Raw genomic sequence first — 16,866 nt, forward strand, 5'->3', positions numbered from 1 at the left:
ACCTCACTTGGTAGAGCTAAGACTAGATGCCAGGTCTGCCTGCTGTGTGTGTGCACGGTGTTTTCCAGGGTTCTAAGAGAGGAGTAGGTGGCCTCGGCTCTCGTGCTGGTTTTTGTGTCACATTAACGACTGTGTTGGTGGGTGGGGGAAGCTGTACTGCAGACCTGCCATGCTGTTGCACCCGGTGTGCCCAGGACCTTAGATGTCTGAGAGCTATTTGCTGACCGTAGCTGTCAATGGGCGGGCATAGCATGTGAAGGGTTTCTCCAGTTAGTTTGTGACTGGCATTATGTTATTATTACCAGCAGTGACAAAGTGAACCAAAAGGAAAACTACATATTATTTTGGCATTGCAGTGAATGGGCTGTCTTCCTGTTTCTGGAAAGATTGTATTCACGTGCATTTATTTATTGACTGATGAAAAATGGTATTTCACTTGAATATGTATTTCTTTGCTTACTGGTAAGGCAAAAGTTTTTTTTCTGTGTTCATTGGCTATTTATATTTTCTCTCATTTATATTTTTTCTTGTGAGTTACCTATTCACGTTCTTTGTCTAGATCCCAGGGTATTCCCAGCCTTATGCTTGACTTTCCTGCCAGGGAGCCATCAGGATAATAGGACATTGTCCCTAAATTGGGGAACTCAGCACATCCTGGGGGAAGAGAGTTGAAGACTGGATGAAACACTTTTCTCACTGTACAAATAGCTATTTAAGTGGCTACACGAGGCTTGAGGTGCTAGAGGCTAAGGACACTGAGACAGGTGGATAGCAGAGGCCAGCAGTGCCCACAGTAATGTTGTCTCTTGCTTTTCCTGTACAGAGTTTTGCCGGATTGACAAGCCCCTGTGCCACAGTGAGGATGAGAAGCTCAGCTTTGATGCAGTCCGCAGCATCCACAAGCTGATGGACGACGATGCCAATGGTGACGTGGATGTGGAAGAAAGTGATGAGGTGAGCTCTCTCCCCCTGCCGTGGCTCCCTTCTCTTCCTGTTTGGACAGTCCCTGAAGGCTGCCTAGACACTCTTCCTTTTGGAGAGATGTTCTTGGTATTGGCTTGTTCTCTAGGAGCTCCTTCCTGTCAAAGGGAGTGATTCTCAGCAGAACAGCCCTGTAGGAGCCAGCCTGTCCGAGTGCAGGCCTGCTGTCTGTATGCCTGGACTGGCTCCCATCTGCCTACTGGCTAGAAGTACAACACTGACTGAGCTGTGCTGTTTGAGAGGGAGAGAGAGTCCCGAGGTTGGTCTCTATAGTTCCCCTGAACCCATATTGTAATCCTGCTGCAGATGGAGGGCATCAGTCTGTACTTGCTATGTACTCAGCCCTGTGTTGGCATGTAGGAGAGACATCAAAACAGTCATTATCTTGCCCTTTGGGAGTTTATAGTCTGTTCAGGAGGAAGAAACACATGTTCCTAGAAAGATTATTCTGAATTCCAGGCTGCGGTTACTGGGAGCTGGTTGAGTGGTCCAGATAATAGGAGCGAGAGGAAACTCTAGATGGAAAAAGCTCTGTTATTGTTTCACCTTTTGGCATTACTACAGTTCCAATTCCACAGAGCCCAGAGTGCAAAGTCATCATGTGTGGAAAGATTGAAAGGTTTTAGTTGATTTCAAGCTCAACGTGGGCCGGCAGTTTGGTGAAGCTGCCAAGTTATGCCAAATCTTTAATAGTGATATGGTGCGTGTCATGAGGAAGAGGTAAGCCTAGTTTTGAGTTCAGTCTTGGATCTCACATTGTCCAAGGTATTTGGAACAGTGCGAGCCTCTACAGAAAAGGGTGACCTGAATGCTGAAGGGTATGGACACTATGAAATGGAGAGCATTCAGTAGAACTTAGTATTTATAGGTATTTATTATGTATGTGCCAGGCACTGTTGTAGACATGGGGATGTGGCAGTAAATAGGACACACACATCTGTCCTCCTATCATTTACAGTCTAGTGAAGAAACTTGAGCCTGGAAAAGAACAGATCTGGGTAATATAATTTGTATCTCACATACATTAGAAGTGGAGGAATTAGATTTTTAAATAACGATGGTGATGGCGATGAAAACTGCAGCACCAGCTCTCCTTTATTGGATTCTTATTCTATGCCAGGCATGGTGTTAAGCTCATGGTGTTAAGGTAGTTACTCTTTTACCTTTCATAACAGCCTTTTGAAGTTGGTATTATTGTCAAGGACTGGAGCCTTGGAAAGGTGAAGCATTTTGTTCAAGGACACATTGGATGTGAGCACAGATCTGATTTCAAAGCTTGTGCTATTAAGTACCACTATATTGTTTCTCTTAAACTAAAGGCAGGACCAGGACCAATGTGGGAAAAGTAAAATATGGCCATATTCTTCTAGAATGAAGAATCGTCTAATAGTGCCATCTTGTCTTAGGAGAGGCTTCCTTGGTAGGTATGTAGTAAACTCCCCGTCACGGAAGATGGGCAAGTAGAATACAGCGCTCTATTGATTGGTTAGCAGAGGGGATCCTAGCATTAGGTTGAACTGGGTAATGTCTAAGTAATTTATAAGAGGAGAAAAATAGGCTTCCTGGAGCAGAAGCAGACATTTGGGTGGAGTGGAAGGGGTGGGACTGCCTGAGTGGTAAGTAGGGAGCCAGTGTGAACACAGATGTGGCGGGGCGGGGGGGGGGGGGAGGCTCTGACTAGAGCAGGGTGGGTGGGTTTGGTTGGATGGAGTGACTATGGTGGAGGACTGCAGGACAAAAACCTGGAAAGGAAAGTGGGGCCCAGGCGACTAGGCTGAGAGATGAGTACTTATTGAACCTGGCAATTGTAGATTCTTGAGCAAGGACAACAGGCGTGATGAAAGTTTTGGTCACATCTTGAAGTGGCACTGGCCCTCAAAGGACCCAGATTTTATTTGTCCACGATGGGAAAAGGACCATGTTCCTGGACGACGCAAATGAGGACTAGAGGTTTCCCTCTCTCAGGGGGCCTGGCCACAGGACTGGGGGATAGGTGGCACACCAATTAAGAAGGTGATATGATCTAAGATCCACAAATTCCTGGATATCCTTGTCACCCGCTCCTCCTTCTTTTTTCACTTTCTGCTGAATTGCTTTGTCAATGAGGGGAGGAAGAAAATGTTCTTTTTAGAGGAATGTTACCACAACAAAAAGCTCATCAGCACAAACTGTTCTAAAATAACACAAAAGCTGTCACCCTGCTCTTCTCTGTGCCAGTGGTGAGCTGTTCTTTTTCAGTGTAGCTTCTGCCTTGCTTTGGCTTCAACTTCTCTCCCGGCAGGCTCAGGCCTCTGGTGGTGAGAGGGGCCTGCCAGTCTGGGTTTTCACCATCAGTCACAAGCTACTGTCTTTGAAAGAGAAGGTAATGGTGGCAAAGTATGTGTGCTTAAGTCATTCTAAACATATATGAGACAACCTTGGAGTTCAGGTTCTAACTAGCATGTTGGGTGGACCGCTCAGAGCTTAGAATATTGGCTCACGGGTACTGAGCAGAGATGAGACCCTGGTTGTGCTGGCTATGATGGACCTGAACTTTTTATGACCATTCGAAAGCACCACTGATTCCCCAAGGATTTTAGAGGAAGTCTGAAGGGGTATCTTCAGGCTTCGTTTGTTCAGCCTCTTATCAGCAAGCTTTCCAGGTGACTGAACTATAACCTCAGTTCTGGATCTTTTAAAATTTTAGCCATTTTTGAAATAAGTCTTTCTTTTTATAGATTATTGTGAACAGAGTGTTAACTTTCTTTGGATCATTCAGAACATGTCATCAGGCCTCTTCCATAACTACCCCAGGGCTTAGATTCCTATATTCATTGTTGTGATTTCTTCTTATAATTTCCCTGTCTCTTCTTTGATTCATCCCCATTTCTAATTTCTATTTACTTCTCTGTGAGCTATGAAATTAGATGTATGGTTAACTGAGACTCAGCAGGCATTTTATAGGAAATATGTAATCATTGGCATGTGGGGCAGCCAGTTTGGCTGCTCCAGTACTGTCTTTGTTTGCTTCTGTCCTAGTTAGCGGAGCTATGGATTGTGGGCCCTTCAGATGAGCAAGGTGGCATTATTGGTGATGGTGCCCTTCTTGGCAAGGCTGGGAGGGAGTTCTACCAGGCCAACAGCATGGAAATTCATGACCTGTGTTGTACTGAGACTTCTGGTGGGGACACTACCTGTGGGCAATGGATTTGCTACAGTGGGATGGTCCTGTCAGGTTGTTCTGACAGTCTGAGGTGGACAGACAGAGGCTGTCTAAACCTGCTGTCCCTTCATGAGCACTGGGTGTTGTATGTAAGCGATAAACCACAGTAATCTACCCCAAAAACCAAGAGCACTTTACACACTGTGTGTTAGCCAATTTGATCATAAGTTATACTAAAATAAGTAAATAAACAAACAAACAAACAAAACCATTGCCCCTTCAACTGGATCCCTACAAGGAAAATCAAGGGTATTTATCCAGCCATTAAACAAATTTTTGTTGAATACCTGTTGTAGGACTATGGATTCCGTAACAAACAAAATGGATACAATTTTAGCTTTTATAGAGCTTGCATTCTAGTGGTCTGTATGTCACAGGCAATTAAATGAGAAGTAAAATTCTGAAATTAGGAAGAACTGTGTTTATAGTAGTTTAGTGACTTCCCCTTTAATTTTCTCAGGTAAAATGGTGGTTAATGATTCCTACCCTTGCAGGGCTATTGTCAGAATTCAGGGAGAAAAGAGCTGGTAAAGTTTCCAGCACAAATAACTCCCAAACTCTACAGATACCAAACAAGTCAACATAAAATGGGAAAAAATTTGAACAGACACTTCATCAAAGAAGATATATGGATGACAATTAAACACATGGAAAGATGCTCAATATCACTAGCCATTAGGGAAGTACAAATTAAGACCACAGCATGATAGCACCACACATCCATCAGAATGTCTGAAATTAAAAAATGGACAACACCAAGTGCCAGGCGAGGAGGTAGAGCCACCAGAACTTTTGCTTATAGAGTTTCTTAGAAAGTTAAACATAATTCACTACATGCTCCAGCAATTCTGCTTCTCGGCATTTTTTCCCTATAGATAAATGAAAATTTATATTCACACTAAGACTTGTACACAAATGTTCATAGCAGCTTTATTCATAAGTGCCAAAAACTGGACACAAAGCAAATGTCCTTCAATGTGTGAATGGATAAACAAACTATGGAAAACTGCTCAGCAGTTAAAAGGAATGAACTATTGATGCACACAACATAGATGGATCTCAAAGGCCTTATATTGAGGGAAAGAAAGCAGACTCAAAAAGTTAATGTGCTGTATGATGACATTCTGAGAAAGTAGGGATGGGAGCTAGGCCAGTGGTTACTAGGGGTTAGGAATGTGGGGAGGGTTTCATTATCAAGGGGCAGAATGACAGAATTTTGGGGGGTAATTGAATTTTCCTGTGTCTGGGTTGTGGGACAGTTAGAAGAATCTAAATATGTTTCAAAACTCATATGACTATATACCCCTGACCCCCCCCCCCCCAAAGTTAATTTCATCATATGTTAGTTAAGAAAAAAGTTGCCAGCATAGTACCAGACACACAATTCAAGCTCAGTGAATGCTGGTTATTTTCCCCTTTCTGTTTCTTCTGTATTTCCCAGAAAGTTACCTGTATCTGACAGTTGTATTTCAATGTTTGTTTAACTGATGTGTTTCTCTCACCAGACTGTGAGACTTTTCAGGGCAGGGACTGGCCTTATTTGGTTATTTTGCCTTTGTTTCCCCAATGCCCAGCAGAGCCCTGTACAGAATATGTGCTTAATTTAATCATTGGGTGGAATGACTGGCTGATATCTGGGTAGCAGCATAGTGTCTGGCTGAGAAGGGAGGCTTGAGCAAGGGTGTGATCACACGTTTTGGGGGGGGCAGGGGATGGTTAGGTAGCAGTATGAGCCCAGGAAGCTGCAAAATCAACTTATGCTTTTGTTAGTGTCTGTGCAGTGTGGTGTAGCAGCATAGCACAGGGTTGAGAAGTGGTGCTCTGGAGCCACACAGATCTAGGTTTAAACCTGGCTCTGCCTTCAGCAGCCATGGAAACTTGAAGAAGTTACTTCAGCTCCTTGAGCCTCGGTTTCTTCATTGGAAGTGGAGTGATAAGAGTAGGCATCTCATGAGTGTGTTGCTAAGATTAAATGAAATAATGCATACAGAGCACTCAGTACCATGCCTGGCATATGGAAGAGGCTCAGTAATGGTTAGTTTTTGCTATTATTATTATTGTTATTGTTTTCATCAGAAAGCACATACATTTTAATGCAGACAGGCCTGTATTCAAAACTTGGCTTTGCCACTTACTATGTGACAAAAAGGCAAGTAACTTCACCTCTCCAAGCCTCAGTTTACTCAGCTGATTGAGGAGATCTTTGCAGGGTTGTTGTAAGAATTTAATGCACGCAAAGGGCTGACGCAGGATTTCATGGTTTTTCCTCCCTCCGGGTGGTGGTACAGATAGTGAGGGCTGGCCTATATGGCAAGACTTCCAGATTAGCTCTCTCATCCCACGGCACCGGCACCACAGTGTTCAGCTCTGGGAGCCACCCCCAGCAGCTTGGCTGACTTGACTAGGACCAGAGCGCCACAGGAGGCAGTTCTATGTGCGCCTGAGTAGCTGCTATGAAGGGGGTGGGGCATGACAGAGCAGGGCCACGCTTTTCTAGGGGCTGCAACTCCTCTAGCCGCTCCCCCTAGCCTCCTGTCTGTATGCCTGTGTGCTTTAAAAAAGGTTTATGTGAGAACTTCTCATTTCCCCCCACCCATGTGGAAGGCTAGAGGAGTTTCGAACAACAAAGCCATATTATAGTACTGTCACCAGATCTGTTTGACTTTAGCAGGGTAGGAGTTGACTTGCTTTCCACCTTTTTCACTGCCCCACCAAGAGGCATGCTTGGTTGTGGGAGGCTCTGTGAGTCGGGAAGGATGGAACCTCGCACCAAGTGGAATCAGGGCTGGGGGAACTCAACTTTGAGAGGAGCGCCTCCACTTGCAAACCCCAAAGGCCAGCAGGGATTGGACTTGGTGGGAGGTGGTATATAAGGAGGGAGGGAGAAGCCCTCTGTGCTTCTTGCATATAAGCAGTGCTGTGGCCAGGCTGGGCTAACTTGGATGAGGGTGAGTAACTGAGTTATTCCCCGAAAGTTATCAGCATGGTTAATAATAATTGCTTTCCCTCCTCCGCCTTTGGGCCTCATTTCCTTACATCCAGATAGCTGTAGACACCTCCAAGTGCTCTCTTGCCTCTAGCATCCCTTTACCAGCCCGTGTTGTTCATGCTGCCAGCGGTCTTCCTAAGTTACGTTTTGGTTTCATGTGTCCTGCATGATTTTCTTTTCTTATTCCTTCTGACTATCTGTGTCTAGCACTCCATCCCTTCAAATCTGGCCTTGGTCTTTCTTAAGACTCTCTGCACCTACCTCCTACCACTCTGGTCTGACCCTCGTCCTCACTGTCTCATAGCTGTTCCATGCTTATTGCAGGCCCCTTTCTCTTCTCAGCTAGTTATCCCTAGCTGGAGTTAACTTCTTATATCCCTCCCTTCAACCCTTGGCCCTGTCCGTACCTGTCTTAGGTGTCCTCTGGAATGCTCCAGACTCACTTTTCGTGTGTGAACTTTCCCTGATTTTCCCACCCCCACCGATTTCTCTCATCCCCGTACCAATTCCCATAGCACACATTCTATATCAACTCAATTTAGCACGTAATTAGAATGTCTTGCTTTGTGCCCTAATGATTTTGATTGTATTACCTTACCTATAAGTTTGTCTTTTTTGCACTATTACTGGAATTACTGAAGCACAACTCTGATCATTACTTCTCCCTTGTAAAGGGAATGCAATGGAAGAGGACCATCCTTACCACGTGTCAAGCCATGTTCCAGCTGATGGCTCGTACAGTGTCATTTAATGCTCAACCACTCTATGAGCTAGGTGTTATTAATCGTCTTTTAGAGGTCATTTAACTATAAGAGTGGCCTGCCTTTACTTACTAAATTAGTCTTCACTATCTAAACCTGCCTGTCGGTGCTCCCACGATCTGCCTTTAGCTCTCCTGACTAGTTCACGTTACACTGCATTCCCCTACTTTATCCTGCAACCACTTCCAATATGTTCTCTCTATCCTATCACTGTGCCTTCGCTTTAGATACATTTTCATCTCAGCATCTCTCTGCCTCTCCTATTGCCTGTAAAAATTCCACTCATCCACCAAAGCCTAGATCAGGGTGTCTCAACCTCAGCATTAGTGGCATTTTGGGCTAGATGATTCTTGGTTGTAGGGAGCTATCTTGTACACTGTGGGATGTTTTGCAGCATCCCTAACCTTTATACACTAGATGTTGTAGCAAACCTCCACCATCACTCCTTACCCCAGAAGTTGTGACAACCAAAATATCTCTATTGCCGATTGCCCTGGGGGACAGAAGTGCCCCTGGTTGAGAACTGCTGGCCTAGATTAAATGTCTTCTCCTAGAAATCTTATTGTTTCTTTATGTGGGAAGTAATTGGCATGAATCTCTCATTTGGCATATCGCTCTGCTCTGTATTGTAATTAGTTGTCTGTCTGACTAGATTGTGATTGCCTTCAGGGGCAGGAACCAGGTCTTATTTATTTATCACGGTGTCTCACACAGTGCTTAGTACAGGGCCTTACACACAAAGGTGATGAGTTAAGTTTTTTTTGAAATTTGAATTTGAAAGCAGTGATCCTGTCTTATCACTGAGTGCCCCTTAAATTATTTCCTTAGGGCAGAGCTAGAGTCCAGGGTTGGCTGGCCAGTGGTAGTGGGGCAGGGTGCTTTGGATTTGTGAGTTCCTGGCCAGGATGGTGGCCGGCTCAGTGGTGGGATGTTTCTAGGAGAGCTAGGGTCTAGGATAAAGATATGATATTGCTTAATGTATGATGTGTGTGTCTGACCTCTGTGACCCCTTCCTTATCTTTCTACCTTATGCTGTGAATCACATACAGAATCTGGGCGGAGGTGAAATCACTGTAGTTAAAATAATAGGGAAGACTTAGGGGCACCTGGGTGGCTCAGTCGGTTAAGCGTTCGACTTTGGCTCAGGTCATGATCTCATGGTTCGTGGGTTCGAGCCCCGCGTCGGGCTCTGTGCTGGCAGCTCAGCCTGGAGCCTGTTTCAGATCTGTGTTTCCCTCTCTCTCTCTGCCCCTCTCCTGCTCACACTCTGCCTTTGCCTCTCTCTCTCAAAAATAAATAAACATAAAAAAATAAATAAAATAATAGGGGAGACTTAGAGAAAAACATGTACAAAGAGGGCATAGATGAACACAAGAAAAAAAAAAGACACAGAATGCTGAAAGGCTATGTGACTGAGCAAAAGTACACACGGGCTTTGGAGCAAGAAAGATGAGGGTTTTAGGTGTACTTTCATCAACTGTGAGTTGCGTGACCTTGGAAAGTTTCTTAAATCTCTGTGAGCTTTCATTTTCTCATGGTCACATGGGGGCAGTAGTCTCTGCCTTGAAGGATTATAGCCAAGATGAAATGAAATCATGTGTAGAAAGTGCCCAGCCTGTGGTTTCGTTCACAGTGGTAGCACCACTGTGTCTTCTCCTCCTGCTACTGCTTCTGCCCACCTGGCCTGAAGTGGCTGCTTTACATATACTCTGTCATGGAATCTTTACAAGAAACCTGTGGGGCAGGTATTAATCTTTCCATATAACCAATAAGGAAACTGAGACTGAAATTAGCACATAGTTACCTGTTTTGGGGGTTATTGCAACTCAGATCTGCATCAGGCTGATGAAAATGTTCTTTTAAAAAAAAATTTTTTTTTTAATGTTTATTTATTTTTGAGACAGAGACAGACAGAGCATGAATTGGGGAGGGTCAGAGAGAGAGAGTGGGAGACACAGAATCCGAAGCAGGCTCCAGGCTCTGAGCTGTCAGCACAAAGCCTGACATGGGGCTCAAACTCATGAACCGTGAGATCATGACCTGAGCCGAAGTCGGAGGCTCAACTGACTGAACCACCCAGGCGCCCCTGATGAAAATGTTCTAAACTTGTGGTGAGGTTGCACACCTCTGAATATGCTAAAAACTCTTGAGTTGCCCACTAAATTGGTATGTAAATTATATCTAAATAAAGATGTTAAAAAAATAAAATTGTCACTACAACATTTGTTGGTGTTACGGTCACCTCCCACTTGCCTTGCTATATAGCCCAACCCATAGGAACCCCTAGGACTCTATAGAATAAACACTTTGAAAACCGTGTTGATTTCTGTCTCAGTGTTCCCCACTCCTAACTTTGACAGATATGCAGAGGTGCTTCTAAGTCTGAAGTGCCATGGTTTCTGGAGGCAGAGATCCATGGTTAGCTAACTGATAGCTAGTTTGCTTATTTCTGGGTAGGTATGGATGGCTTTTGAGGATACCAGACTGAAGAGCCCTGGGACATTCTCTTTGGGAGAATCCTTCCTCTTTTTCTCTCCCACCCTCCCCGCTTCCCTCCCTCCCATCCTCCCTTCTCCCTCCTCCTCCCTTCCCACCTCCTTCCTGTCCTCCCTTTTTCTTTTTTGTAGCTGTCACTTATGGGAAAGCTAAGATGGCAAGAAAGCTATGGGGAGAGCCCAGGTGGTAATTCCTTCTCACCCACATACCAGGAACCTGAATCAGATTCTTGGCTCTTGCTATATGGAGCTTCAGGAGGGGACATGTCAGAGGCACTTGGCTAAGTAGCCCTGGTATTATTTTTCCTGGATTCACCTTGTGCTCCAGGCCTCCCTCTGACTCCCACTGCTGCTGCCATGCTGGCCCATGGGAAGCAGACCTCTCCTCTTGGTTTCTGGACCCAATCCTGAACATAGATTTCCTGGCTTCCTCTTTGAATAACTTTGACAGCCTGGAGCTTTTTTTTTTTTTTTTTTTTTTTAATGTTTACTATATGCAGCAAGTAGGGCAGAAAAGAAACAATTGCAAACAATTTTTCAGATAACCTCAGCATAGGTTTCTGTGTATACATTTCTGTTGCTGCAGTAATTCTTCTTTGACCTGAAGGATTGTTACAGTTTGGAGGCATCTCTCTGGTTTTTTGCCTTCCAGCTTCCTGCTGGTCTCCTGGTGTAATCACCATCTTATCTCTTTCCCTGCAGAACATTCTGACCTCCTGCCCTTAATGTAGGTAAAGCACAGTTTGAAGTCTGCTCAGGCCTTTTGGACAGAACAGAGATGAGTGATACTGTGAATGACATCATTCTTCAGGTGAAACCTGGTCCTTAGGCTAAGGGAATGACCTGTCCCCCATTTTTTCTTGTAAATACTTAATTGTAGGGCGGCTGTAGCATTCACCTACCAACCCCCACTGAGTTCAAATTCTGTGGCCTTGCTCATGCATTCAGTCCAAACTCTTGTGAGTTTTTTAGAATAAAGTATGTGGACATTGACTTCTTAAAAGTCTAAGCATAAGCTTTGGCGTCTGACCTGAATTCAAATCCAAACTTTGCAATGTAGATCTGTGAGTAATTTGGAGCCTCACTTTCCTCATCTGTAAAGTAGAGATGAAAATAAGATACTCTTCGCTATTGATAAGCCCTCAGGCTGGTGAGAGAGGCAGCCATGTAAACTGGCAACAACAATAGCACGTTTTCAGGACTGTAATGGTGGTGTGCACAGGGGCTACGGGGGAGGGGGTGGTGGTGGGGGCTGCGGTTTGCAAGAGAAATAAGGGTGAGGTCAACTACCGTGCTGGTGTAGCAGAAGATACATTGTCAGCCAGCACTCAGGGAAGGGTACCAGTTGCTAGACAAGCTGAGCTACACATCAGAGGGAGTAGGCCTAGTTTGCAATCTGTCCCAGTGCCTTAGCCAGATACAGGATGAAGCAGCAGCTCCCCCAGATGGTACCGCTCATGTTTCCAGGAAAACCCAGACGGTTTGCTTTGACAGGGGAATTCGTTCTCACTACGCAGACTGTTGTTTTCCTTCCCCATTCTTTGTTGGTGAGTCGGCTTTGTCTGTTCTGGATTGCAATCCTGTTGATGACAGAGATTAGGTAGATTTGTAAGACTCCTCTGTGTGTGTGTCTATATATGTGTATGTGTCTTTATGTGCCTTTGTGTTTGTTTCTTTGTATGTGTGTGTACATCATTTTATGCCTTTTTGTATTTGTGTGTGTCTTTTTGTATTTAGACGTGTCTGTGTGTATGACAAGAAGTGGAGGGAGGGGAGGGGTGCCTGGGTGGCTCCATTGGTTAACTGTCTGACTCTCAATTTCAGCTCAGGTCGTGATCTCACACTTCCTGAGATTGAGCCCCTTGTTGGGCTGTGCGCTGACAGGTAGGAACCTGCTTGGGACTCTCTCTCTCCATCTCTCTGTCTCTGCCCCTCCCTGACCTCTCAAAATAAATAAACTAAAAAAAAAAAAAAAAAAAGGCAGAGGGAGGGAGGAAACCAAGCTGAGGAAATAGGACTTGAGAGAAAGCCCATAAGCCAGGTCAAGGATCAAAGAGAAGGTTAGGAACAAATGGTTAGGCAACAGTACAGTATGCGGGACCTGGAGATAAAAACAGAGTTAGAAGTACAATCGGGAACCCAAAGACGCTGTTAATCTAGGCTGGATCTGGACTCTGTAAAGTGGTAGGCAGAGTGCAGGGGTGGGTCATCTAGCAGACAGAAATGGTCAAGCCAGCAGAGAGAGGACAGCCCTGCTGCAGGTATCAAGCTTCTGAATCTTCCTGTCCAAGGAGGAGTCAGCGGCTGGCTTGTAAGGCCGTCAGACCTAACTGGTGTTTGTGTTTGTTTATGCAGGTCTCTCCGTGCATGTCCGTGCATGTGTACCACATCCAGTGTCCTCTGTGGCAGTAGAAACAACGGGTTTTCAGTGCGATGCCTGGTCCACCTGAGGACTCATGACGCCCCATCATTTGTTCTCATGTCCTCCCCTACTGCCCCTTCTTTCTCTTTTTCTCTCTTCCTTCTCCAAGCGTATTTTGTGTCTGCTGTCTCCTGGACGCTGGAGATGCAAAGACTTTCTACCTGCAAAGAGCTCATATAACTAGTGAGGCAGAAGAACATATGTGTCCTAATAGGTGTTGTGATGAGGGATTGGTACTGCATGCTCTGGAATTTTAAGAAAAGGGAATTTAATTCATCCTAGGATTCCAGGAAATACAACCCAGAAGAGGTAATGGCTGAGTTTAATTTTGGCAGATGAATAGGAGTTAACCTGGGACAAAGGGGAGAAAGGTATAGCAAGTGAAGGAACGTGAGTGATGTCCTTGGATCTGTGAAGTCACAGGTTCCTTTAATTCAAGCATAGAATGTCACAGTGGGACAGGGAGGGAGAGGCTGGAGATGAGTTGAAGTGGAAATGGCAGGCATTAGCCAGATTCTTAACATACTGAGGAACTTGGATTTTATCCCAAAGATGATGAACTACAAGGATTGTAAACAGAGATGGGGCTCATTCTAATTGACAGGATGTCTGGGGTGGGCTTTGCGGAGCAGGTGAAACTAGAACTTGTTTTATTTATTTATTTATTTATTTATTTATTTATTTATTTATTTAAAAGTTTATTTATTTATTTTGAGAGAGACAGAGACAGCACAAGTGGGGAAGGAGCGGGGGGGGGGGGGGGGGGGGGGGCGGGGGGGGGCACAAACAGGCTTTGTGCTGCCAGTGCAGAGCCTGAGCCCGATGCGGGGCTCAAACTCATGAAACTGCAAGATCATGACCTGAGTTGAAACCGAGAGTTAGACACTTCACCTACTGGGCCACCCAGGTACCCCTTGACCTTGATTTTTAAAGATGAACAGGGCTTACTGATGAAAAGAAGGAGAAGCAGAAAAGAGGAACTTATGAGTAAAGGCAGGAGGCAAAATATATGACAAGTTTGGAAGACATCAAGTAGGGAGGTGTTTAGAGAAAAGTTTCTTTATAAGAAAGGGGCATCTTCAATGGCTGGTATGTGGCTCCAATAAGATAATGAATGTTAAGAATCCTTTGTAAACCATGATGCTGCATGAAAATGTCACTAGTGGTGTTGTTATCCAGCTTCTTCTCTTTCCCTTCCATGCCCGGCAACGCCAGGCTCTCCCAGGTGTAGGTCAGGTAGGTGTGAACAAGGCAGTGTGGCGCAGTGTGGCGCTGACTGGGTCCTCTTTCATCTTGCCACCTGGCGTCTTGGGGAGGAGGAGGAGCTAAGATTAGAAGTCTCTGGGACTCAGAGGCCGGGTGCTGGAATGAGCCCTCCTGCCAAGGGATCTGGGTTCAAAATAGTCAAACATTTATGAAGCACCTCCTATGTATAGGCGCTGTGGGGGACTGTGCCTTACATGATCTCATTTTCTCCACATTGCCACTTTGAGGTTGTCTGCATTTTATAGGCTTATGGTGACATTGTGAATAAGTAGTAGAGATGGGATTATAGTCTGTATCTGTGAGATTTTTTCCTATTTCACTTCACAAGCCTTGTGATGGCTCTGGGTGGTGAGCAATCTCGCTGATTAGTGCAGGGTGGAAAACTCTGTGGGATCTAAGGCAGTGTGGGTTTGGGAGGATTGGAGAGAGAGTTTCTGGGCTCAATGTTGGGGATTGAGCCATAGCCCCTTCCTCCACATACAACAGTGGTTCTTGCTTTCAAGGACTGACTCTCCTCTCTATATCTGTCTTACCTTGGTGCTTTCCACAGGTCTGATCAATCTCTGTGTCCTTGGATCCCAGCACAAGGAATGTCACAGAGTCATGCCCAGTAAATGGCTGGTTGGGCAAATGAATGAATAAATGCCTCCTTTTTTGTTTTTTTTTTAAAGTTTATTTACTTTGAGAGTGAGAGTGCAGTGCGAGCAAGGGAGGGGCAGAGAGAGAAGGAGAGGGAGAGAATCCCAAGTAGGCTCTGCACTGTCAGCACGGATCTGAATGTGGGGTTTGAACTCACGAACCGGGAGATCATGACCTGAGCCAAAATCAAGAGTCAGATGTTTAACCTACTGAGCCACCCAGGTGCCCCATGAATAAATGCTTCTTAATAAAGGCTTCTAGAACCCCTAATGTCTTCACTACTACCTCTGCCTTCTCTTGTGGTACTGTGATGCCCTAATAGATTTTGTTCTTAAGGACAGTTTTTTGTTTTTGTTTTGGTATTGTTGTTTGACACATAAGCCTAAATTCTCCCTTTTACAGTTGATTAGGAGCCAGAATGTTGTTAAAGAGGAACATGAGTTTGTCTTGCTCTTTTTTTTTTTTTTTTTTTTTTTTTAAAGTTAGCTCTACACCCAGTCTGGGGCTTGAACTCTTAACCCCAAGATCAAGTTGCATGCTCGACTGACTGAGCCAGCCAGGTGCCCCCATTTTACTCCCTTATATATGCTCTGTTCCCAAGCCTTTCCCCCTATCCTCTCACTGCCTAAAGGTAAGTGGGATTTAAAAGGGACACATGGTGAACCCTCAACTCTTTTGTCAGGTGTTCTATTTTGGAAATGGAGTCCAGGAGGTTTTCCTGCTATTAAGTGCTTGGCTGGATGCATGTCTGAGAATCTTGGAAAGCCATGCCTAGGGATAGCAGTATGGAGAAGAGACAGAGAGGAATCAGAGTTGATTCTTCTTTATGGGAATTGTAAGGGAGAGAGAGTTCCTTAATACCTGAAGCTGTAATAGAGGGAGTAGGTGCTAGTCCAGGGATCAGCAAACTATGACCCCTTTCCTGTTTTTTGTAAAGTCTATAAACTAACAATAGCTTTTACATTTTTAAATAGTTGGGGGGAAATCCAAAGAAGAGTTTTGTGACATGTGAAATTTACATAAATTCAAATTTCAGTGTCCATAAATATAAAGTTTTATTGGTTCAGAGCTACTCTTACTCATTTACATATTGTCTATGACTATTTTCGCTCAAGAACAGAGTTGAGCAGTTGTAACAGAGACCGTATGGTCTATGAAGTCTAAAATATTTACTGCCTGGTTCTTTACAGAAAAAAAATTGCCTGGTCTCTGGTTTAACCCATCAAGTTTTTAAAAACAGATTTATTAACATATAATGCATATACCATATAATTTACCCATTTAAAGCATTCAATTCAATGGTTATGAGTATATTCATAGATATGTGCAGCCATTGCCACAGTCAATTTTAGAAACTTTTCATCACCTCAAAGAGAAACCTTCATATACTTTGGCTATTGTTCCCCTATCTTCCTATTCCTCACAGCCCTAAGCAACTACTAATCAACTTTATATATTTATATATTTACCTATACTGGACATTTCCTACAAATGGAATCACATAATATGTGGTCCTTTGTGACTGGCTTATTTCATTCACCTAGTGTAAGGTTTTCAAGGTTCATCCATGTTGTAGTACATGTCAGAACTCTATTCCTTTTTATGGCTGAATAATATTCTATTGTATAGGCACACTACATTTTGCTTTTTCCCTCATCAGATGATGGACATTTATTATGCTTTTACCTTTTGGTTGTTATGAAAAATGCTGCTATCAATATGTACAAGTTTTTGTGGGCATGGGTTTTTATTTCTCTTGGGTATATACCTAGGAGTGTAATTACTGGGTCATATGGTAACTTTGTGTTTACCTGTCTGAGGAACTGCCAGACTGTTTTCCAAGGTGGCTGAACCATTTTACATTCATGCCAACAATGTGTGAGCATTTCGATTTCCCCATATCCTTACCGGCACTTGTTATTGGCTATTTTTTAATTACAGCCATCCTTGTGGATGTGAAATAATATTTCATTACGGTTTTGGTTTGCATGACTAATGATGTCAAATATCTTTTCAAGTGGTTATTGACCATTTGTATATCTTCTTTGGAGAAATGTTTTATTCCTGTCCTTTGGCCATTTTTTAATTGGGCTGTTTGTCTTTTTACTATT

At 44.1% G+C, this 16,866-nt stretch overlaps 1 protein-coding gene across 6 annotated transcripts in view; it reads left to right on the forward strand.

Annotated features, from left to right (window-relative positions):
• The window catches only part of STIM1 (stromal interaction molecule 1), a 185,286-nt gene that overhangs the window by 101,473 nt on the left and 66,947 nt on the right, over positions 1 to 16,866 (forward strand). For 5 of the 6 annotated variants that reach the window (XM_045484229.1, XM_045484228.1, XM_045484230.1 and 2 more), the window contains exon 2: positions 824 to 954. In XM_045484229.1, coding sequence (XP_045340185.1) covers positions 824 to 954 — 131 coding nt within the window. Of the gene's footprint in view, positions 1 to 823; positions 955 to 11,837; positions 11,976 to 16,866 lie in introns of those variants that run through there. The other variant, XM_045484227.1, reaches the window with a different exon arrangement.

The sequence above is a fragment of the Leopardus geoffroyi genome, chromosome D1, assembly GCF_018350155.1.
Source record: "Leopardus geoffroyi isolate Oge1 chromosome D1, O.geoffroyi_Oge1_pat1.0, whole genome shotgun sequence".
Classification (NCBI taxonomy): Eukaryota; Metazoa; Chordata; class Mammalia; order Carnivora; family Felidae; genus Leopardus; species Leopardus geoffroyi.